The sequence below is a fragment of the Macaca nemestrina genome, chromosome 1 (assembly GCF_043159975.1).
Source record: "Macaca nemestrina isolate mMacNem1 chromosome 1, mMacNem.hap1, whole genome shotgun sequence".
Lineage (NCBI taxonomy): Eukaryota > Metazoa > Chordata > Mammalia > Primates > Cercopithecidae > Macaca > Macaca nemestrina.
In genome coordinates this window covers 141,032,695-141,055,992 of record NC_092125.1, presented here as the reverse complement: position 1 = coordinate 141,055,992, position 23,298 = coordinate 141,032,695, and the positions used below count along the sequence as shown (strand labels likewise).

The following is a 23,298-nucleotide window of genomic DNA, read 5'->3' as shown; positions in this document are numbered from 1 at the left end:
TGAAATATGTTTCGGGAGAAAATTCTAGATTTAAGCAGCAGATAGGAAGGTTAGGCAAAAAGGTATAGGTTTCAATACAGCACATGAAAAATAGTATGACATTCAACAGAATATTTACTGGGTACCCACTCTGGCCAGATACTATAATCTTTCCATGAGCAGCAGAATTCACATTGGCATTGCTATTATTCATTTAAGCAGAGTACTCACTAATTAGATGTAAACTTTGGTGTAGTATTGACATTTTGGGGTAACCATCAAGGCACTTAAAGATACAAGAAGTACTCTGATATCAAAATTCTCATTACCTGTTTGTAATGGCTGAAGCAAAAGAAGAATACTTTGGGATATCTGTTTTCCAGAGGGCTCTTCAATCAGTTCAAGCAAACCCAACAATAATTCCTTTGGATTGCATAACTATAAAAATATTCACAATTGAACCTGTTTAATACAAGTTGTATTTAAAGCCACATTATTACTATTTTTAAGAAGACATATATTGACAAAAAATATTCTACAATTATGTTTTTGCTTAACATTAAAATTATTTATACAATTGTTAAAAAAATATGCACTAGCAAAACACAGAATCTGTGATGGTCAAGTAACTATAAAACTAAAAAGCAGCAAGAAGTCAATGGATCTTTAAGCTCAGGTTTCCTTTGTGCTTCACCTGTCTACTCTGAAATTGCCTTAATAAATTACCAGGGGCTCCAGCAGGTGGGACCTTTCAATCCCACGCTGCAAGCCTATTTAGGCTAGTCCGGAATCGCTTCTGTATTTTTTAAACAGGTGAAACTTTGCATTGCTTTCTGACTGGCAATATTTTATCATCTCACTTGACTGTTTTTGTTTTAAAAGCTCCCAGCTCCCTTAGTCAATAACTCATACAGACGGAGCTCTCCTTCCAAATATATATTTGGGTATATTTACAGTGATCACTAAGCAGTTTCTTATAACATCCTTTTTCTCAGAATTTTTCTTTCTTAGCCATCAAATATTGCCTTTAAACTCTACTAGCCTTTTACCAATGGTCTCTTTCTAAGGTTGTTAGTCACAACTGATCTGTGTTCTACCCCATTCCTACTTTCATTTTAATCACTTGTATTCTAGGCTTTCGATTCTCTTTTAAGGAATGTACCACAAAGAAAGAGGACTGAGATTTTAATTCTAGTTCTAATGTTGCCAAAAGATAAATGTGACCTTGAACTACCTCTCTAAACCTTGTATTCCACATCTATACAAAAAGTTACTTGTTAAAATATAGCTTCCTAGGTCTCTCCCTGGAGATGCTGAATCAATGGGTCTGATATGAAGTTAATGAGGTTAGAAAATTCTTTTATCCAGAGAATTTGGGAAATCCTGAAATGGAACTGCCTATCCAATCAATAAGACTGGGTCTTTTCTCCAACAAGTTCCTTTCTGCATGTACTTTCATGAACTGAAAGCTTTCTTACCAAACAATAAACATTAAAGGGAATTATAAAATACTGCTGTGTGTTATGACAAAGAGAACCTTGTTAACTTACCTTTACTAATAAATCAAAGATCAAAAAGCAAACTTTTCTTTTAGCATCCTCTTTATCTTTACACAAAAGGCATCGAACAACAGGACCAATGAGATTCCAGCCCATATTCTTGATGATGACCTGTAAAGACATTTTCAGAGTAAAGCAAACACTGCCACCTATAGGACTCTCGCAGTGTGCTTTCCTATCTTGGAAGAGCTCAGAATTGTCTCTGAAACAGGAAGATGGGAGAAGTGAGGCCTATGACATTTCACCACAGACTTTCCAGCGTGGGCTGCTGACAGATATCAACATTTTTAAATAGATAGTTTTTAATATGTTCACTGAGGAAAGGCAAAAGGGTCTTTACTTTTTATCAGGCAAGCTGATGTTTCCCAAGATTTAAATAGTGCCTCTATTTCCAAAAAGAGTTAATTTGCTGAATACAGGTACTTAACTTCCAGAGAATTTTTCTCCCCTTATTCATAAAGAAATCCAGCCAATGCTCCTGTACCTTTTAAAGTTCCTTGGAGTCTCTAAATATAATCATTGTAATTTATATAAAAAGAAGGAATACGACTTCATTAACTATCTCTCCTACATACAAGTGGCTTCTATGTTCAAAGATATTTCAGAATGCTTACCACACAAGTGAAAGTTTATCTTTATAATTACTAATTCACATTCATTATCAAAACCACTGATTTTCAAAAGTATCAACTGTCAGGCCTCTGAGCCAAAGCTAAGCCATCATATCCCCTGTGACCTGCACGTACACATCCAGATGGCCGGTTCCTGCCTTAACCGATGACATTCCACCACAAAAGAAGTGAAAATGGCCAGTCCTTGCCTTAGGCGATGATATTATCTTGTGAAATTCCTTTTCCTGGCACATCCTGCCTCAAAAGCTCCCCGGGGCACTGAGCACCTTGTGACCCCCACCCCTGCCTGCCAGAGCACCCCCTTTGACTGTAATTTTTTCTTCTACCTACCCAAATCCTATAAAACGGCCCCACCCCTATCTCCCTTCGCTGACTCTTTTCGAACTCAGCCCGCCTGCACCCAGGTGATTAAAAAGCTTTATTGCTCACACAAAGCCTGTTTGGTGGTCTCTTCACACGGATGCCAGTGACATTTTGGTGCCATGACTCGGATTGGGGGACCTCCTTCGGGAGATCAATCCCCTGTCCTCTTGCTCTTTGAGAAAGATCCACCTACAACCTCAGGTCCTCAGACAGACCAGCCCAAGGAACAGCTCACCAATTTTAAATCTGGTAAGCGGCCTCTTTTTACTCTCTTCTCCAATCTCTCTCACTATCCCTCAACCTCTTTCTCCTTTCAATCTTGGCGCCACACTTCAATCTTTCCCTTCTCTTAATTTCAGTTCCTTTCCATTTCTGGTAGAGACAGAGGAGACGCGTTTTATCTGTGGATCCAAAACTCCGGCACTGGTAACGGACTCGGGAAGACAGTCTTCCCTTGGTGTTTACTCACCCGGGGATGGCTGCCTGATTATTCACCCACATTTCAGAGATGTCTGACCACACGGGACGCCTGCCTTGGTCCTTCACCCTTAGCAGCAACTACTGCTTTTCTGGGGGGCAAGAACCCCCCGACCCCTTCTCTCCGTGTCTCTACTCCTCCACTTTTCTGGGGGGCAAGCGCCCCCCACTCCTTCTCTCCATGTCTCTACTCTCTTTTCTCTGGGCTTGCCTCTTTCACTATGGGCAACCTTCCACCCTCCATTCCTCCTTCTCCCTTAGCCTGTGTTCTCAAGAACTTAAAACCTCTTCAACTCACACCTGACCTAAACCTAAACACCTTATTTTCTTCTACAATGCCACCTGACCCCAATACAAACTCGACAGTGGTTCCCAATAGCCAGAAAACGGCACTTTCGATTTTTCCATCCTACAAGATCTATATAATTCTTGTCGTAAAATGGGCAAACAGTCTGAGGTGCCTGACGTCCAGGCATTCTTTTACACATCGGTCCCTCCCTAGTCTCTGTTCCCAATGCAACTCGTCCCAAATCTTCCATCTTTCCCTCCCGCCTCTTCCCTCAGTCCCAACCCCAAGCATCGCTGAGTCTTTCTAATCTTCCTTTTCTACAGACCCATCTGACTTCTCCCCTCCTCACCAGGCCGAGCTAGGTCCCAAATTTTCCTCAGCCTCCACTCCCCACCTTATAATCCTTTTATCACCTCCCCTCCTCACACCCGGTCTGGCTTAGTTTTGTTCCACGACTAGCCCTCCTCACCTGCCCAGCTATTTCCTCTTAAAAAGGTGACTGGAGCTAAAGACATAGTCAAGGTTAATGTTCCTTTTTCTTTATCCAACCTCTCCCAAATCAGTTAGCGTTTAGGCTCTTTTTCATCAAATATGAAAAACCCAGCCCAGTTCATGGCTTGTTTGGCAGCAACCCTGAGATGCTTTACAGCCCTAGACCCTAAAATGTCAAAAGGCCGTCTTATTCTCAATATACATTTTATTATCCAATCCGCTCCCGACATTAAATAAAACTCCAAAAATTAGATTCTGGCCCTCAAACCCCAAAACAGGACTTAATTCGCCTTCAAGGTGTATAATAATAAAGGCAGCCAAGTAGCAACGTATTTCTGAGTTGCAATTCCTTGCCTCCACTGTGAGACAAACCCCAGCCACATCTCCAGCACACAAGAACTTCCAAATGCCTGAATTGCAGCAGCCAGGCATTCCTCCAGGACCGCCTCCCCCAGAAGCTTGCTACAAGTGCTAGAAATCTGGCCACTGGGCCAAGCAATGTCCGCAGCCCAGGATTCCTCCTAAGCCGTGTCCCATCTATGGGAACCCACAGAAAATTGGAGTGTTCGACTCGCCTGGGAGCCACTGCCAGAGCCCCTAGAACTCTGGCCCAAGGCTCTCTGACTCCTTCCCAGATCTTCTTGGCTTAGCGGCTAAAGACTGACGCTGCCCAATCACCTCGGAAGCCTCCTGGACCATCACAGACGCTTTAGGTAACTCTCACAGTGGAGGGTAAGTCCGTCCCCTTCTTAATCAATATGAAGGCTACCCACTCCACATTACCTTCTTTTCAAAGGCCTGTTTCCTTTGCCTCCATAACTGCTGTGGGTATTGACGGCCAGGTTTCTAAACCTCTTAAAACTCCCCAACTCTGGTGCCAACTTAGACAACATTCTTTTATGCACTCCTTTTTAGTTATCCCCACCTGCCCAGCTCCCTTATTAGGTCGAGACATTTTAACTAAATTATCTGCTTCCCTGACTGTTCCTGGACTACAGCCACACCTCAGAGACGCTGTTTTCCCCAGTCCAAAGCCTCCTTTGCATCCTCCTCTCGTATCCCCCCACCTTAACCCACAAGTATAGGATGCCTCTACTCCCTCCTTGGCGACTGATCATGCACCCCTTACCATCCCATTAAAACCTAATCACCCTTACCCCGCTCAACGCCAATATCCTATCCCACAGTACGCTTTAAAAGAATTAAAGCCTGTTATCACTGAACTGTTAGAGCATGGCCTTTTAAAGCCTATAAACTCTTCTTACAATTCCCCCATTTTACCTGTCCTAGACCCAGATAAGATTTACAGGTTAGTTCAGGATCCGCACCTTATCAACCAAATTGTCTTGCCTGTCCACCCCATAGTGCAAAACCCATATACTCTCCTATCCTCAATACCTCCCTCCACAACCCAGTATTCTGTTCTGGATCTCAAACATGCTTTCTTTATATTCCTTTGTACCCTTCATCCCAGCCTCTCTTCACTTTCACCTGGACTGACCGACACCCATCAGGCTCAGCAAATTACCTGGGCTGTACTGCTGCAAGGCTTCACAGACAGCCCCCATTACTTCAGTCAAGCCTAAATTTCTTCCTCATCTGTTACCTATCTCGGCATAATTCTCATAAAAACACACGTGCTCTCTCCGCTGATCATGTCTGGCTAATCTCCCAAACCCCAATCCCTTCTACAAAACAACTCCTTTCCTTCCCAGGCATGGTTAGTGTGCTCAGAATTCTTACACAAGAGCCAGGACTGTGTCCTGTAGCCTTTCTGTCCAAACAACTTGACCTTACTGTTTTAGCCTAGGTCTCATGTCTGCGTGCAGTGGCTGCCGCTGCTTTAATACTTTTAGAGGCCCTAAAAATCACAAACTGTGCTCAACTCACTCTCTACAGTTCTCATAACTTCCAAAATCTATTTTCTTCCTCCCACTTGACACACATACTTTCTGCTCCCTGGCTCCTTCAGCTATACTCACTCTTTGTTGAGTCTCCCACAATTACGATTGTTTCTGGCCTGGACTTCAATCCGGCCTCCCACATTATTCCTGATACCACACCTGACCCCCATGACTGTATCTCTCTGATCCATCTGACATTTACCCCATTTCCCCATATTCTTTCCTGTTCCTCACCCTTAACATACTTGGTTTATTGATGGCAGTTCCACCAGGCCTAATCGCCACTCACCAGCAAAGGCAAGCTATGCTATAGTATCTTCCACATCTATCATTGAGGCTACCACTCTGCCTCCCTCCACTACCTCTCAGCAAGCCGAACTAGTTGCCGTAACTCAGGCCCTCACTCTTGCAAAAGGACTACATGTCAATATTTATACTGACTCTAAATACGCCTTCCATATCCTGCACCACCATGCTGTTATACGGGCTGAAAGAGGTTTCCTCACTGAGTAAGGGTCCTCCATCATTAATGCCTCTTTAATGAAAACGCTTCTCAAAGCCACTTTACTTCCAAAGGAAGCTGGAGTCATTCACTGCAAGGGCCATCAAAAGGCATCAGATCCCATTGCTCAAGACGATGCTTATGTTGATAAGTTAGCTAAAAAAGCAGTTAGTGTTCCAACTTCTGTCCCTCACGGTCAGTTTTTCTCCTTCACATTGGTCACTCCCACCTACTCCCCCGCTGAAACTTCCACCTATCAATCTCTTCCCACACAAGGCAAATGGTTCTTAGACCAAGGAAAATATCTCCTTCCAGCCTGACAGGCCCATTCTATTCTGTCATCATTTCCTAACCTCTTCCATGTAGGTTACAAGCCGCTAGCCTGCCTCTTAGAACCTCTCATTTCCTTTCCATCATGGAAATCTATCCTCAAGGACATCACTTCTCAGTGATCCATCTGCTATTCTACTACCCTTCAGGGATTGTTCAGGCCCCCTCCCTTTCCTACACATCAAGCTTAGGGATTTGCCCCCACCCAGGACTGGCAAATTGACTTTACTCACATGCCTGGAGTCAGGAAATTAAAATAGCTCTTGGTCTGAGTAGACACTTTCACTGGATAGGTAGAGGCCTTTCCCACAGGGTCTGAAAAGGCCACTGTGGTCATTTCTTCCCTTCTGTCAGACATAATTCCTCGGTTTAGCCTTCCCACCTCTATACAGTCTGATAATGGACCGGCCTTTACTAGTCAAATCACCCAAACAGTTTCTCAGGCTCTTGGTATTCAGTGAGATCTTCATACCCCTCACAATCTTCAATCTTCAAGAAAGGTAGAACGGACTAACGGTCTTTTAAAAACACACCTCACCAAGCTCAGCCACCAACTTAAAAAGGACTGGACAATACTTTTACCACTTGCCTTCTCAGAATTCAGGCCTGTCCTTGGAATGCTACCGGGTACAGCCCATTGAAGCTCTTGTATAGATGCTCCTTTTTATTAGGCTCCAGTCTCATTCCAGACACCAGACCAACTTGCACTGCGCCCCAAAAAACTTGTCATCCCTACTATCTTCTGTCTAGTCATACTCCTATCCACCGTTCTCAACTACTCCTAAATGCCCGGCTCTTGTTTACATTGCCCATTTACACTGTTTCTCCAAGCCATCACAGCTGGTATCTCCTGCTGCTATCCCCCACTCTTAACTGCCTCTTAAAGTAAATAAATAATCTTTGCTGGCAGGGCTATGCTGAACCTCCTTGGGCACTCTCTAATTGGATGTCCTGGGTCCTCCCAATTCTTAGTCCTTTAATACCTGTTTTTCTCCTTCTCTTATTCGGACCTTTTGTCTTGTTTAGTTTTTCAATTCATACAAAACGGCATCCAGGCCATCACCAATCATTCCATATGACAAATCCTCCTTCTAACAACCCCACAATATTGCCTCTTACCACAAAATCTTCCTTCAGCTTAATCTCTGCCACTCTAGGTTCCCATGCTGCCCCAATCCCACTTGAAGCAGCCCTGAGAAACATCACCCATTATCTCTCCATACCACCCCACAAAAATTTTCACCGCCCCAACACTTCAACACTATTTTATTTTTCTTATTAATATAAGAAGACGGGAATGTCAGGCCTCTGAGTCAAAGCTAAGCCACCACGTACACATCCAGATAGCTGGTTCCTGCATTAACTGAAGACATTCCACCACAAACGAAGTGAAAATGGCCTGTTCCTGCCTTAACTGATGACATTACCTTGTGAAATTCCTTTTCCTGGCACATCCTGCCTCAAAAGCTCCCCCACTGAGCACCTTGTGACCCCCACCCCTGCCTGCCAGAGAACAACCCCCTTTGACTGTAATTTTCCTTTACCTACTCAAATCCTATAAAACGGCCCCACCTTTATCTCCCTTCGCTGACTCTCTTTTCGGACTCAGCCCGCCTGCACCCAGGTGATTAAAAAGCTTTATTGCTCACACAAAGCCTGTTTGGTGGTCTCTTCACACGGACGTGAGTGACATCAACAATGTATTCCACTTCTCTGGCCTGCTTTGTACTTTAACTCATCAGTATTTACCAAGCCTACACTATAATATTCTAGGGATTAGAAATAAAGTGAGGAACACACTGGATAAGATCACTCCTAGAGTTTACATTCTGGAGTCCTTCTTTAAAAAAACGGTGGCTGGCTGGGTGCAGTGGCTCATGCTGCTAATCCCAGCACCTTGGGAGGCTGAGGCAGGAGGATCACTTGAGCCCAGGAGTTTGAGACCAGCCTGGGCAACCTAGTGAGACCCTGTCTCTATTTTTTAAAGTTAATTATTTATTTTGAGACTGAGTCTTGCTCTATTGCCCAGGCTGGAGTGCAGTGGCACTATCTCAGCTCACTGCAAGCTCTGCCTCCTGGGTTCACATCATTCTCCTGCCTCAGCCTCCTGAGTAGCTGGGACTACAGGTGCCCACCACCAGGCCCAGCTAATTTTTTGTATTTTTTTTTTTTCAGTAGAGATGGGGTTTCACCGTGCTAGCCAGGATGGTCTGGATCTCCTGACTGCGTGATCCACCTCCCTCGGCCTCCCAAAGTGCTGGGATTACAGGCGTGAGCCACTGCGCCCAGTCTTTGTTTTTTGGTTTTTTTTTTTAAAGCATGGTGGCTCATGCCTGTAATCCCAACATTTTGGGAGGCTGAGGTGGGCGGATCACTTGAGCAGCCTGGGCAACATGGCCAAACCCTGTGTCTACAAAATACAAAAATTAGCTGGGCCTGGTGGCACACGTTTGAAGTCCCAACTACTTGGGAGGATGAGTGGTAGGATGGCCTGAGCCTGGGAGGCAGAGGTAGCAGTGAGCTGTGATCACACCTCTGCAAACCTGCCTGGGTGACAAGAGACAGACCCTATCTCAAAACAATATATAAATAAAGAAAAAGCAGATTTAACCCATCTGACAACGGATGAATAACCAGAATAGAAAAGGAGCTCAAACACCACTAAGGGAAAAAATCTAATAATCCAATAAAAAAATTGGCAAAAGATTTGAATAGACATTTCCCAAAAGAAGGCATACAAATTGCAAACAAGCATATGAAAAGTTGTGCATCATGATCATCAGAGAAATGCAAATCAAAACTACAACGGGATATCATCTCACCCCAGTTAAAATGGCTTATATCCAAAAGACAGTCAATAACAAATGCTGGCAAGGATGTGGAGAAAAGGAAACCTTCATATATTGTTGGTGGGAATGTGAATTAGTACAACCATTAATGAGAACAGTTTGGCAGTTCCTCAAAAAATACAAAAATAGAGCTACCATATGATCCAGCAATCCCACTGCTGGGTATATACCCAAAAGAAAGGAAATCACTATATTGAAGAGACATTTGCACTCCCATGTTCATTGCAGCACTGTTTATCTCAGATTTGGAAGCAACCGAAGTGTCCATCAACAAATGAATGGATAAAGAAAATGTGGTACGTATACACAATGGAGTACTATTCGGCCATAAAAAAGAATGACAACTTGTCATTTGCAATAACATGGATGGGACTGTAGACCATTATGTTAAGTGAAAGAAGTCAGGCACAGAAAAACAATGAATGTTCTCACCTTTTTGTGGGATGTGAAAAAACCATACAACTGAACACACGGACACAGAGAGTAGAAGGATGGTTACTAGAGGCTGAAAAGAGTAGTGGGAGGCAGGGAAGATGGCTAATGAGTACCAAAAAAAAAAAAATAGTTATAAGTAATGAATAAGACCTACTATTTGAGAGCACAACAGGGTGACTATAGTTAATAACTAACTGTACAGTTTAAAGTAACTAAATGAGTATAATTGAATTATTTGTAACACAAAGGATAAATGCTTGAGGGGATGGATACCCCATTCTCCATGATGTGCTTATTACACATTATATGTCTGTATCAAAACATCTCATGTACCCATCAATATATATGCCTTCTATGTACCCACAAAAATTAGAATTTTTTTTAAAAAAGCTGATCTAGGAAGACAAAATGACACCTGTAATACCTCATATTGACCCCAGTCTTGTAAGATAATAAAAATAGAGCTTAGGATACAGTAGTCTCCCCACTTATCTGCAGAGAGTACATTCCAAGACCCCCAGTGGATGCCTGAAACCATGAATAGTACCAAACGCTATATATAAATACTATACATGCATATCTGTAACAAAGTTTAATTTATAAATTGAGATTAACAATAACTACAACAATTACAATATACTGTAATAAATAGTATGTGAATAGTTTCTTACAAAGCAGTAAATAGCAAATATTTTTATTTTTTCTTTAATTCACTTTTTAAAAAAATATTTAGTGGACTTATTATACTTTAAGTTCTAGGGTACATGTGCACAACGTGCAGGTTTGTTACATATATGTGCCATGTTGGTGTGCTGCACCCAATTCACTCTTACAGTTGAAAATAATAGTAAATCTTGGTCAATTTTGATAGTCTCACCTGGCAAGAAAATTAAATTGTAGTCGGTTTTTTTTGTTGTTGTTGTTGAGATGGGTCTCACTCTGTTTCCCGGGCCGGAGTGCAGTGGTACAATCTTGGCTTACTGCAGCCTCCGCCTCCCAGGTTCAAGCAATTCTCCTATCTCAGTCTCCTGAGTGGCTGGGATTACAGGGGCACGCCATCACACCCGACTAATTCTTGCATTTTTAGTGGAGACAGGGTTTCACCATGTTGGCCAGGCTGGTCTCAAACTCCTGACCTCGCTGGTCTCAAACTCCTGACCTCAGGTGATCCACCCACCTCGGCCTCCCAAAGTGCTGGAATTATAGGCGTGAACCACTATGCCTGGCCTGTAGTCAGTTTTGAACATTGTCTTATCAGTATCTAAACCTTTGCATTTAGCTGATCACATATTGCAAAGGTGATTCTCAAACTATTAAGACTAAGCCTCACAATGTTTAAATCTATCCCATTAGCTATTCAGAAGCATGCTAAAAATAAAACACTGAGGCATGCAATGCCTGAAAAATACTTTGTTTATACTTCCCTTTTCCTTCTGCCTCATAGATGTGGTGCTGATCCTCATCTCCTTGGCAGGCCTCTTCTCTCTATCTGTTTCTTAAATTCCTTAAGATGGGATCTTGGGCCTCTTCTCTTCAGCCTCTTTTCTGTGAACTCAGGTAAATTCTTGTTTTTTTTTTCACCCCTCAATGCTTCAATTACCCAATCTTTACATAATTAAAGTCTCACAGATATGTGTCTCAGAGATCTACATCTTAATTCCTGTATCTACTGAGCTCAAAACCCTATTTTCCAATTGACTGCTGTACTTAAACTCAAAATTTCTAAAAGTCAAATCACTTGTTCCTTCAGTAAACTTTTCCCTCTACTTAGGCTGCCTTTTTCTGTTTGATACCATATATTATCCTTTTAGAGGCTAGAAACCCCGTCATTTTTGATGCCTCACCCTCTCAATCAATCCCCTGTATTCTACCCTAAAACCATATGCCATATAGCACTAACCAGCAGTAGAGCAGAGTAGTTAGGAGCTCCAAAACCATGCTACACAGGTCTGAATCTTGGATGTTACATAAAAGCTGACTTACTTTTGGGCAAGTCATTTAACCTTTCAGTCAAAATGAATACCTACTATCTGAGATTTTGGAGAGACTAAGTTAATAAATGTAAAGGACTAAAGACAGCATCTGGTACATGTAAATACTCAATAAATATTAGTTGTTATTAATTTTTTTTATTATTAGCTAAAAGCTAAGTACTTTCGAAGGTTATCCTCTGAGAACGCAATTAGAAAAAAATCAAGAAGAGTTTAAAAAACATAAAATTTATTATATTGAGGGTTACAAAGTTATCATAAATATATATTAAAAACAATAAAATCTCCTAATTATTTTAATAAAAAATAAGAAGGGTATAAGCCATTTGAACTAAGAGATGCTATAATAATGTATGATTAAAAAGTTTTAGGAATCCCCCAAATCCAATCAAGATGCCCTGGAGAGAAACACAGGTCAACACGACTACACTGTGGTATCGAGAAAGAAACTTCTAATAAATAAGTAGCACTGCAAATGAAGAAAGACTGTGTACCTAGAAAGAAGATGGTCTTTGTATTAGTCTGTTCTCACGCTGCTTCTATGAAAAAATACCTAAGCCTGGGTAATTTAGAAAGAAAAGAGGTTTAATTGACATGCAGTTCCACATGGCTAGGGAGGCCTCAGGAAACTTACAACCATGGCGGAAGGCACCTCTTCACAGGGCAGCAGGAGAGGGGCTGAGTGCCAACAGGGGAAATGCCAGATGGTTATAAAACCATCAGACCTCGTGAGAACTCACTCACTATGATGAGAAGCATGTGGGAAACCACCCCCTTGATTCAATCACCTCCACCTGGTCCCATCCTTGACACACAGGGATTATTACAATTCAAGGTGAGATCTGGGTGGGGACACAGAACCAAACCATAGCAGTCTTCCTTATAAGGAGTATCCAAAGACACAAAATTTGGCAGGGTGTTGCCAAGACAGTGTCCCAGGAAAAAGTTATTCCTGATTCACAAATAAGATCCTTTTCTATTGTAGAGGACTTCTCAAACTATTGTAACTGGATGATACTGGCTAGCATAATGACATATAGCTTTCCTCCTGTTCTGATTCTAAGCACATAAAATACTGTTTTAATTAAAATTTGGTTTTCCATACACATTTGGCTGGAGAATGGGCTGATCACCCAAAATGAATATTTAGCCTGCTTGATATGTATATTTTTCAATGTAAATTAATAACCCAAACACTATTTTTGGACTCCCTAAACCAGAAGTAATTCTGTTTCTTCTAAAAACTCTTTACTTCAACTATAGCACTTATTTTATTTATTTTGCCTCATTATTGTTAGTTGTTTACATGTTTATCTGTTTGACCAGATTGTAAGTACCTTCAAGTATATGACTGTTTCTTTTCTTTTCTTTTTTTCTGAGACAGGGCCTTACTCTGTTGCCCGGGCTAGTCTCAAACTCCTGGGCTCAAGTGATCTGCCTGCCTCGGCCTCCCACAGTGCTGGGATTACAAGCGTGAGCCACTACGCCCCACCTGAATATTTCTAATTCTTTTTTTGTCTTCAGTTCCCTACTGTGAAAATTTAAGTAGATTCTTAAATGTTTGATGGATAAATGACTGGATGAATAGCATCATGTGATTATTCTCTTCCCAAGACTGAAAAGTAAACACCAAGATTGTACGTACCTTATTCTTTTCATTTTGAATAATTTCTAATAGCTGGTCTATGTGCCCTTCTTCTATGCATCTTTGCCCAGCTAACTGAAATAGGCCAAAATCCTCTTCTTTAAAGTCTTGCTCTTCTAGGATTTGCTGGCAAAAAAGCCCCCAAAAAACAAAAGAACAAATGTATATGTAAATAAAAATTAAATACAGTAACTTCTTGACTTATCTATGAAAAAAGGAAATCTGTTTAAATTCTAGGTAAATGTAACGTAAATAACACATGTATCAAAATTAGGATTACCCTAATAAATACTTTAATAAATGACCTTGAAATCTACTGTACCAGTGAAACCTATGAAAAGGATCAGGATTAAAATGTAAAAGGTTATTTAGATAAGTATGTCACCTGGAGAAATAATCCAATCTGCCTCCCCCACTCACGTTCTTTACAGGTCAAAAAAAGCAAGGATTAAAGAAGATAAACAATTTGAGTGACCACAAATATAATTAAAAACCATCTGTGCCCTTCCCATATTTTGAAAGGTATTTAATTTTACAAAAATTAAAAAAATACTTACACATCTCTTTATTATAGACTGAAGTTCCTCTACAGCCATTCCTATTTCTCCCAGTTTCGACGCTAAAATCTACAAATACAAAACACACTGTTAAATATCCGTGATATTACATTTAAGTATTCAAAAGTTATGTTTCAGTGTGATAAATTACTAGTAAATACAATAAAGAAAATGGAAAGTTTTTGTTGTTGTGTTTTTTGGTCCAATAGCATGCCAGGAGAAAATGTAAAGTTCTAAGGTTGAAATGTTATTACTGAATCTTAGTATGTTTGTCTAAGAAAATAAAGTGTTTTTTAAGAAGCCCTTATTGCATCTTTTAAGTTTTCTAGGAGCATAGTTTTGAAAGCTATTTTGAAGGAAAAAAAGAAAAAACTCCCGAGTACTCCCAAGAGGCGAGGCAAATACGAACTAAAGGGCTTTTAAAAAGCAAAGTACTTCTTTTATGAAAAAAAAATTCCAAAAGGTGGACCTGAAATCAAAATTCTAATCATTAGGGGATTTTTTAATGTCTCACCTCACAAAAATTGGGGTGCAACACAAGTTTATCTATAGGGGGTGAAGATTCAGATGCCCTCCATCCCATTTCTCTCTAGGAGTTGCAGTACCCAAAGTGATCAATCCAGCTAGTGAAATCACTGTATCACACGGAGGCAAGGCAACGGCGGCCTTCAGGAGGAGACCATCGCTTCTCCCGGAGGCAAGGCTCAGCCCCAAACCCTCAGTAGTGGCGCGGGTCAGCCCGGTTCTCAGCGCAGCGCGCTATAAGGCGAATAACACCCCAGCGCGCGTGCTGGCGGCATCAGAGGAAGCCATGTCTTCCGATTCCTGCTCGCCTAGGTGTGCAGGCTCCACCACCTCGCGTGGCCTAGTCGGCCCGCGGCACCAAGTCCGCCGCGGCTCACGGCCAACCGCGAGCCCTGGCCACCCCGAACCTCTCCACTACTCCACTTACCGGCCAGATCTCTCGCCTCTCCCAGCCGCCGCCACCTCCTCCGGCCACTTAGCCCGCTCTTCTGGCCCCGCCCCACGCCAGCGGGGTCCGCCTCGCGCTACGCGTAGGAAGGCGGGGCCTCGGGGCGAGACGCCGGAGCTAGTCCGGGTTCCGCAGACTACTCTCCCCGATGGCGGACTGTACTGGGCCGGGTTCTGCCGGCCGCAAGGCCGGGGCTCCTCGCCGCTCTCGAAAAGCCACAGGTAGGAGCAAGGATGTCTTCTCACTTTGGGACCCTGAAAGCTGGACCCCGATCTCGAGTTCTAAACCGAAGCGCACGGGCGATCCTGAAAGGCTGCTTCAGGGGAGGGGTTCTCCCAGGTAGAGAAGGCCGAAAGCTTCCCACCGCCGTCCGCTCCCCCTGGGAAAGATCTCCTGGCCGGCCCTCACCCCTTTACGCCAGTGTTGCAAGATTTCCCTCACGCGGGCCATGGCCCCAGCCTCAGAGAGAAAGTACAGTGGAGGCGCCGGGAACCCAGGCCTAGGGTCCCCGGGGTTGGGGGCAAGTGACTAGGGCAGCGTTGGCAGCTGGTCTTGAACCTAGGACCGGTCCTCCTTTCCAGATTGCTTGGGTGCCCGGTTCTTTGAGGTGCCGGACTCCCCTCTACTCCCAAAGAGGACGTTTGGCAGACGGAGAGAGAGGTTTCCCTAAAAAGTACCCAGATCTCAGATTTTCAGGAATGATTGATTAAGCAACTATGATACAGAAGAAAATTCAATCCCCAAAGAGATACATTTTAACCAAGAAAAATTAGACAGTAATCAATTTGCAAAAACAAATTGCTTGCCCTTTACCTATTTCATTTTGATTTACACACGATTGGACATAAAATAGGTGGAAAAGAAGAAAAATTCGTCTAGTTTGTTATTTGTGTAGGAATCTATCTTGTACCTAATGTGTTTGTGTAGGCCTGACCTACTGCCACCATGTGTAGCTTAACTGCGGGGATGCATTTTGAGAAATGCGTTGTTAAGCGATTTCATCCTTATGTGACCATCATAGAGTGCACTTACACAAACTTAGATGGTATAGCCTACTTACACACTAGGCTATATGGTACAGCCTATTGTTCCCAGGCTGCAAACCTGCACAGCATGTTACTGTACTAAGTACTGTAGGCAATTGTATATCTAAACATAGAAAAGGTACGGTAAAAATACAGTATTTTAGTCTTATGAGACCGCTGTCTGTATGCTGTCCGTCGTTTACGAAATGTCATTATGTGGCACATGACTGTATTTTTGTTGTAGGTACTAAACAGACAACTACTTTGAAACAAGAAGATGCTTCTAAAAGGTATGACAGCTACATGGACAACTACAATGGCATATCTACTTATCTCATATTACTTGTACCAATTTTAAAACTAATAGTTACCTTTTTTTATTTTTAGAGAAAATTATCATGAGAGGGAAGGGAAAGATCTGGGAAGGCCTATAAATTCTCACATAGACTGTTAACATTCCTCTACTCCAGGCTTTAAGAAAACCAAACTAAGCACTCAGACTGCTAGTGAAGGCGTGAGTGTCTGTAGAAGGTGTTTGTTTTTCACCACTTCAGGTACACTCCCCTTTTATTGCTTTATATGCCAGAGACTCACTCTCCAAGTTTCTCTGTCACTCCAAGAAACCTTTTCTGTTCTTTGTTACATCAAGTCCAGATTTTCATCAAAAAGCTGTCCTGGCCGGGCATGGTGGCTCACGTCTGTAATCCCAGCACTTTGGGAGGCCGAGGCGGGTGGATTACGAGGTCAGGAGATCGAGACCATCCTGGCTAACACGATGAAACCCCATCTCTACTAAAAATACAAAAAATTAGCCGGGCATGGTGGCGGGCGTCTGTGGTCCCAGCTACTCGGTAGGCTGAGGCAGGAGAATGGCGTGAACCCGGGAGGTGGAGCTTGCGGTGAGCTGAGATCGCGCCACTGCACTCCAGCCTGGGCAACAGAGTGAGACTCTGTCTCAAAAAAAGAAAAAAGCTGTCTTGTACTAGTTCTGGTTCTCAAAAGGCAAGATATTACCACATATCACACAAAGTTTTAGAAGAGGAATAGAATGTGAAGGGTATTAAAAGTATATGTAGCTATGATTTTCATTTTGTGAAGACTTATTAATCTTATATTGACTTTGGTCTTAATTTACTCATTCTTTCAAAAATTATTTACTGAGTATAAGATATACCAGACCTGTGTTAGGCTCTGAAGATATGGTGAACAGAATAGACACAATTCTTGTCTAGTGGAACAGAGGAATAAATAATAGTTAATTAACATAAACACATAATTACAAATTGTGATAAGCACTATGAAGGAAAAGGCTGTGATGTTACGGGAAAGAATAATCAAGTCTAATTTAGTTGGAAGTGGGTGGCAAGGAGGTTAGTTGTGAGTTTTCAGGGAAAGCCTTATGCTGAGACCTGCATGCTAAGTAGACATTAACCAGACAAAGAGTATATAAAGATTTCTGTATGTGCAGTGCAAAAAGTAGCTTGTTTCCTTTTTGAAAAGTATTGGATCAAAAGTAACAGCATTAGAAAATAGAAATTTGGCCGGATATGGTGGCTTATGCTGGTGATCCCAGCACTTTGGGAGGCTGAGGTGGGAGTATTACTTGAAGCCAGGAGCTTGAGACCCGTCTAAGCAGCATAGTGAGACCTTGTCTTTACAACTAAAAAGAAATAAATATTTTTATTCAAAAAAATTTTTTAAATATGTTTAAATTTAAGTGGCAAAATAGTGAGTTAGGTTAGTGTTGTATTTTAAAAAATGGAATATTGGACATGAAGCTTATAAGTAGATTAACTTTCTCTTTCAAATTTTAGGAAAGCAGAACTAGAAGCAGCTGTGAGAAAGAAGATTGAATTTGAAAGAAAAGCTCTACATATTGTTGAACAGCTTTTAGAAGAGAATATTACAGAAGAGTTCCTAATGGAGTGTGTATGTGTTAAGTTGGCAAATTATTAGTTTTGTAGTATAACATCTTTAAATCTGTGCAACATGAAACTTCTTTGCATTATTAAAATCTTTGAATTTGTTCTCAGTCATTAGATGCAGATAACAATCTATATAATTCATGCATTTTAAAATAAACAACTATCATGCATTCCTTGTATAATGTCTTTAAAATGCACTAATGAAAAATAACAAGTACATAACAAGGTGATGACAGGTAATGTATATTTCAAAATTAATAAGAGTGGATTTCAAATATTCTCACCATAAAGGATAAATATGTGAGGTGATGGATATGTTAATTAGCCTGATTTGGTCAACATATACATGTGTTAAAACATCACATACTACCCCACAAATATATACAATTATTATTGTCAATTAAAAAGCAAAAAGAGGCCAGGCACAATGGTTCATGCCTGTAATCCCAGCACTTTGGGAGGCCAAGGTGGTTGGATCACTTGAGGTCAGGAGTTTGGGACCAGCCTAGCCAACATGGTGAAACCCTGTTTCTACTAAAAATACAAAATTAGGCAGGTGTGGCTCATGCCTGTAATCCCAGCTGCTCGGGAGGCTGAGGCATGAGAATCACCTGAACTCAGGAGGCAGAGGTTGCAGTGAGCTGAGATCACGCCACTGCACTCCAGCCTGGGCAACAAGAGCTAGAATCTGTCTCAAAACAAATAAATAAATAATAAATGGAAAAAAAGAAAAATGAGGATGGGGGAGAAAAAAAAAAAGAAAAAGCAAGTATATTTTGCCCTTAGTCGTAGTTCTTTTAACCAGTCTGCTAATATCACTTGATTTTCTTCAGTTTGTTCTATGATTGCAATTCCAGTTTTCTATATTCTGTGTTGTATTATTTTAAGTAACAGAAGAATATTATTTTTGTCAATGTAATTTCATCAATTTTCATATTTCAAAAACCTGAAATACAGATCATTTATGACTATAAAACAGGAGAATTAAGTTCCACATTAAATTTTTTTTTTTTTTTGAGATGGAATCTGTTGCCCAGTCTGGAGTGCAGTGGTGCAGTCTCGGCTCTGCAAGCTCTGCCTCCCAGGTTCATGCCGTTCTCCTACTTCAGCCTCCCGAGTAGCTGGACCTACAGGAACCCACCATCAGGCCCGGCTAATTTTTTTGTATTTTTGGTAGAGATGGAGTTTCACCGTGTTAGCCAGGATGGTCTCGATCTCCTGATCTCGTGATCCGTCCGCCTCGGCCTCCCAGAGTGCTGGGCTGACAGGCGTGAGCCACCACACCCGGCGCACATTAAATTTTTTTAGGCCAAGCAGGATGGCTCATACCTGTAATCCCAGCACTTTGGGAAGCCAAGGCAGTAGGATTGCTTGAGCCCAGGAGTTTGAGACCAGTCTGGACAACACAGTGAGACCCTGTCTAAATAAAAATTTGAGAATAAAAAAATTTTTAAACAGCTTCACTACATTAAAATTTTGAATGGAAATTTCTTTTATATTCTCGTAATCCTTAAGAGAGCAAATGAAAACTCAAAGCTTCTATTACAAAAACACTTCTTAGTATAGTCCATAGATCTTTTTCTACAACAGGAATATGAACATGACAAGTCATATTTTTATTGACACAGGTAACTGCATCAGTATCTGCATATATGATGACACCAGAAAAGACAAAAGCAAATATGCTTCATTTGAAACATAAAACTTATATCACTCTCAATAAAAAGTATTTCAGTCCCTGTGAAAACAGAAAAATTTGTTAAAAGATCTCAAAGTTAAGAACAAGAATCAAGATTATTTGAACATGAAGATGTCAAAGGAAACTATTTGATGTTAGCTTATAACCATCACCTCACCACTCTGTACAGATTTTTCAGAAGTGGGAAAATTTTGCACAGACTGTTCAGGAGTCACAATGACACTTTTGAAATACATTGTTGTTAAAGATTATGCTTTAAAAAATAGGTAAAATTATATTTTATTACTTTGTTATTTAGTTAATTTTTTAAATGTTTTTTTAAAAATAAAAGATACTGTTGTCATTTAGCTTGTGTATAGCTATAGCATCACTTCTTCCTCATGCCTCAGAATTATTTCACTTAACTATATAATCTACAAAGATGCAGAGACTACTGTGGCAGACTTTTTTTTAATAACAACTTTTTTTCGAATGCTTACTATATGTTGAGCACTTCTCTAAGTGATTTTGCTTTATTTTCTCCTCTAATTCTAACCTCTAACTTATCTAACTTATGAGGGAGGTACTATTGCTATCCCTGTGTTTTCAGGTAAGATCGATGAGGCTTACAGAGCTGATAAATGAACTTTTCTATTAAACTAGGAGGAAATAACCCTCTCATTTCATTTTAGGGGAAGTTCATTACACCTGCTCACTACAGCGATGTCGTGGATGAACGTTCTATTGTCAAACTCTGTGGTTATCCTTTATGTCAGAAGAAGCTGGGAATTGTAAGTAACTCATTTTTTTTCTTAAATATAGGCTTTTATTATTTTCATTTAGCAAAATACTTTGTTGTAAGAATAAGAAATGAAACCTAAGGTCATGAACTAAAGGCATGGATTGGCCAATGATATGATATGTAGATTTGTAACATAAGTTTCATGTTTATTATTTGGATTCTTTTGTAAGCTGTACTTTCTTTTCTTTAGGTACCAAAACAGAAATATAAAATTTCTACCAAGACCAATAAAGTCTATGATATTACTGAAAGAAAGGTGAGTTTAAAGGCTTTCATCGTGGCAATTAATTGTTTTTCTTTACTAACCACTATCCTAACAAGGAATGGCAATTAATTTTTGATGATATTAAATAGGATTCTAAAAGAAACTGTTTAAAATCTTACTGGTTAGAAAATAGTGGTGTTAAAAGTTTGGTTTTATTTGTAAATATTTCAGTCAAGGTATTAAAAATTGTTTTGCTTAAGCTTCAATTAAGACTTTAACATTTAAAAGTTAAAAGTGCATAGTGGCACAAATCTAGGCAAATAAATCATGGAACAGAATAGAGAGTCAGTAACAGACTAAACACATATGTAGACACTTGATATATGACAGCAGGAGTATTGTAGATCAGTAGAGAAAGGATGGATTTTTCAATAAATTATACTGGCACAATTAGTTATGCAAATAGAAAAAAAAAATGAAAATTGATGCCTATCTCAGTCTGTACACACAGATCAATTTTAGGTAGATTAAAGACATAAATGTAAAAGGTAGATTCTTTTTGAAGACACTATGGGAGAGGCCGGGCATGGTGGCTCACACCTGTAATCCTAGCACTTTGGGAGGCCAAGGTGGGCAGATTACCTGAGCTCAAGGAGTTGGAGGCCAGCCTGGGCAATGGCGAAACCCTGTCTCTACAAAGTAAAGTACAAAAATCAGCCAAATGTGGTGGTATGCATCTGTAGTCCCAGCTACTTAGGAAGCTGAGACACATGAATCGCTTGAACCTGGGAGGCAGAGGTTACAGTGAGCCAAGATCATGCCACTGCGCTCCAGCCTGGGCAACAGAGCGAGGCACTGTCTTCAAAAAAAAAAAAGACAATAGGCCGGTGCCGTGGCTCAAGTCTGTAATCCCAGCACTTTGGGAGGCTGAGGCGGGCGGATCATGAGGTCAGGACATCGAGACCATCCTGGGTAGCATGGTGAAACCCCATCTGTACTAAAAAATACAAAAAATTAGCCAGGCGTGGTGGTGGGCTCCCGTAGTCCCAGCTACTCAGGAGGCTGAGGCAGGAGAATGGCATGAGCCTGGGAGGCAGAGCTTGCAGTGAGCCGAGATCGCACCACTGCACTCCCGCCTGGGCGACAGAGCGAGACTTCATCTCAAAAAAAAAAAGAAGAAAGAAAAAAAATATGGGAAGATATAAACTTGGGGTAGAGAGACTTTATAAAATAAGATGGAAAATTTTAGGCCAAAGAGGAGAAACTGATAAACATTTCTATATTAAAATGTTAAATTTTTGTTCATCAGAAGTTTCAAAAAAAAGAATGAAGAGAAGCCACAAAGCAGAATGTTGTTATTTCATGTAACTGACCATAGAATCCTATCTAGAATATATGATCTATAAGAAAAAGACACACAAACTAATAGAAAAATTTACACAAGGAACTTGAATGGCTAATAAACATATGAAAAGATGCTCAATATTATCAGTAATCAGAGAAATAGCAAATAAAAGCACATTGAGTTATGTTTTCACAGCCCACAAAATGGCCAATATTAGGAAATCTTTTTGCAACTAGTGGGAATCAAAATTGGTGCAACCTTTTTGAGAAATGGTTTGGCACTTGTCTGGTGAAGTCTTTGCACATTCTTTGTAATTAAGCCTTTCTATTCCTTGGTATAAACCCTAATAAAATTATTACACATGTGCACCAGCATGTATATATAAAAATGTTCATAGCTGGATAAACAATGTGGTATATACACACAATGGAATATTAGCCTTAAAAAAAGGAAAGAAATTCTGACACATGCTACAAGGTGGATGAACCTTGAAAATAATATGCTAAGTGAAATAAGCCAGCACAAAAGGACAAATACTATATGCTTTCACTTACATGAGGTACCTAGAGAAGTCAAATTACTAGAGACAGAAAGTAGAATGATCATTAAGAGAGGTGGGAATGGGAAGTTAGTGTATAGGGTTTCAGTTTTGTAAGATAAAAAGAGTTCTAAAGATGAATGGTGGTAATAGTTACACAACAGTGTGAAGGCACTTAATGCCACTGTGCTGACTTAAAAATGGTTATGATGATAAATTTTATATGATGTATATTTTACCACAATTTTAAACATTTTTTAATTGCAAAAAAGGTTTATAGTAACATTGTAGTGATAGCAAAAAAATTGAAAACAACTCAATTGTCTATAAATGGTAAAGTGTAATACACTAACACAATGGAATGTAGTACACAGTGAAAATTTATAAGCTACAACTACTTGAATGAATCTTAAAAACATAATTTTAAACAAAAGAAGTAGCAAGGTACGGTGGCTCACACCTATAATTCTAGCACTTTGGGAGGCCAGGGAGAGAAGATTGAGACCAGCCTGGGCAACAAATCGAGACCCCATCTCCACAAAAAAATAAAACAGCCGAGTGTGGTGGCACGCCTGTAGTCCAAGCTACTCAAGAGGCTGAGACTGGAGGATTGTTTGAGCCCACGAGTTTGAGGCTACAGTGAATCAGACCCTGTCCTTAAAAAAAAAAAAAAAAATTTAATAAGTGAATGAAGTAAGATAAGAATGTATAACAGTATTATTCCATTCAAAAAAATGTTTAAAAATAGGAAAAACTGAATATTTTTAATAGGGTTATGTACACAGGTGCTAAAACTGAAGGGA

General features: G+C 40.6%; 2 protein-coding genes across 6 annotated transcripts in view; one reads left to right on the top strand and one right to left on the bottom strand.

Moving 5' to 3' along the window:
* LOC105485390 (glomulin, FKBP associated protein) overlaps positions 1-15,086 on the bottom strand; it is a 65,335-nt gene extending 50,249 nt beyond the window's left edge. For all 3 annotated transcript variants that reach the window (XR_011613328.1, XM_071079208.1, XM_011747699.3), the window contains exons 1-5: positions 14,957-15,086; positions 14,005-14,073; positions 13,448-13,573; positions 1,530-1,649; positions 309-417 (exon numbers count right to left, since the gene is read on the bottom strand). Coding sequence is in view for 2 of the 3 variants with exons in the window: in XM_071079208.1 (XP_070935309.1) it covers positions 309-417; positions 1,530-1,649; positions 13,448-13,573; positions 14,005-14,043 (394 nt within the window). In the remaining variant the exon portion in view is untranslated. The remainder of the gene's footprint in view (positions 1-308; positions 418-1,529; positions 1,650-13,447; positions 13,574-14,004; positions 14,074-14,956) is intronic.
* LOC105485389 (RNA polymerase II associated protein 2) overlaps positions 15,063-23,298 on the top strand; it is a 99,368-nt gene continuing 91,132 nt past the window's right edge. For 2 of the 3 annotated variants that reach the window (XM_011747698.3, XM_071079137.1), the window contains exons 1-5: positions 15,063-15,198; positions 16,247-16,292; positions 17,817-17,931; positions 20,298-20,396; positions 20,598-20,663. In XM_011747698.3, the coding sequence (XP_011746000.2) occupies positions 15,126-15,198; positions 16,247-16,292; positions 17,817-17,931; positions 20,298-20,396; positions 20,598-20,663 (399 nt within the window). In that variant the 5' untranslated portion in view covers positions 15,063-15,125. Of the gene's footprint in view, positions 15,199-16,246; positions 16,293-17,816; positions 17,932-20,297; positions 20,397-20,597; positions 20,664-23,298 lie in introns of those variants that run through there. The other variant, XM_071079163.1, reaches the window with a different exon arrangement.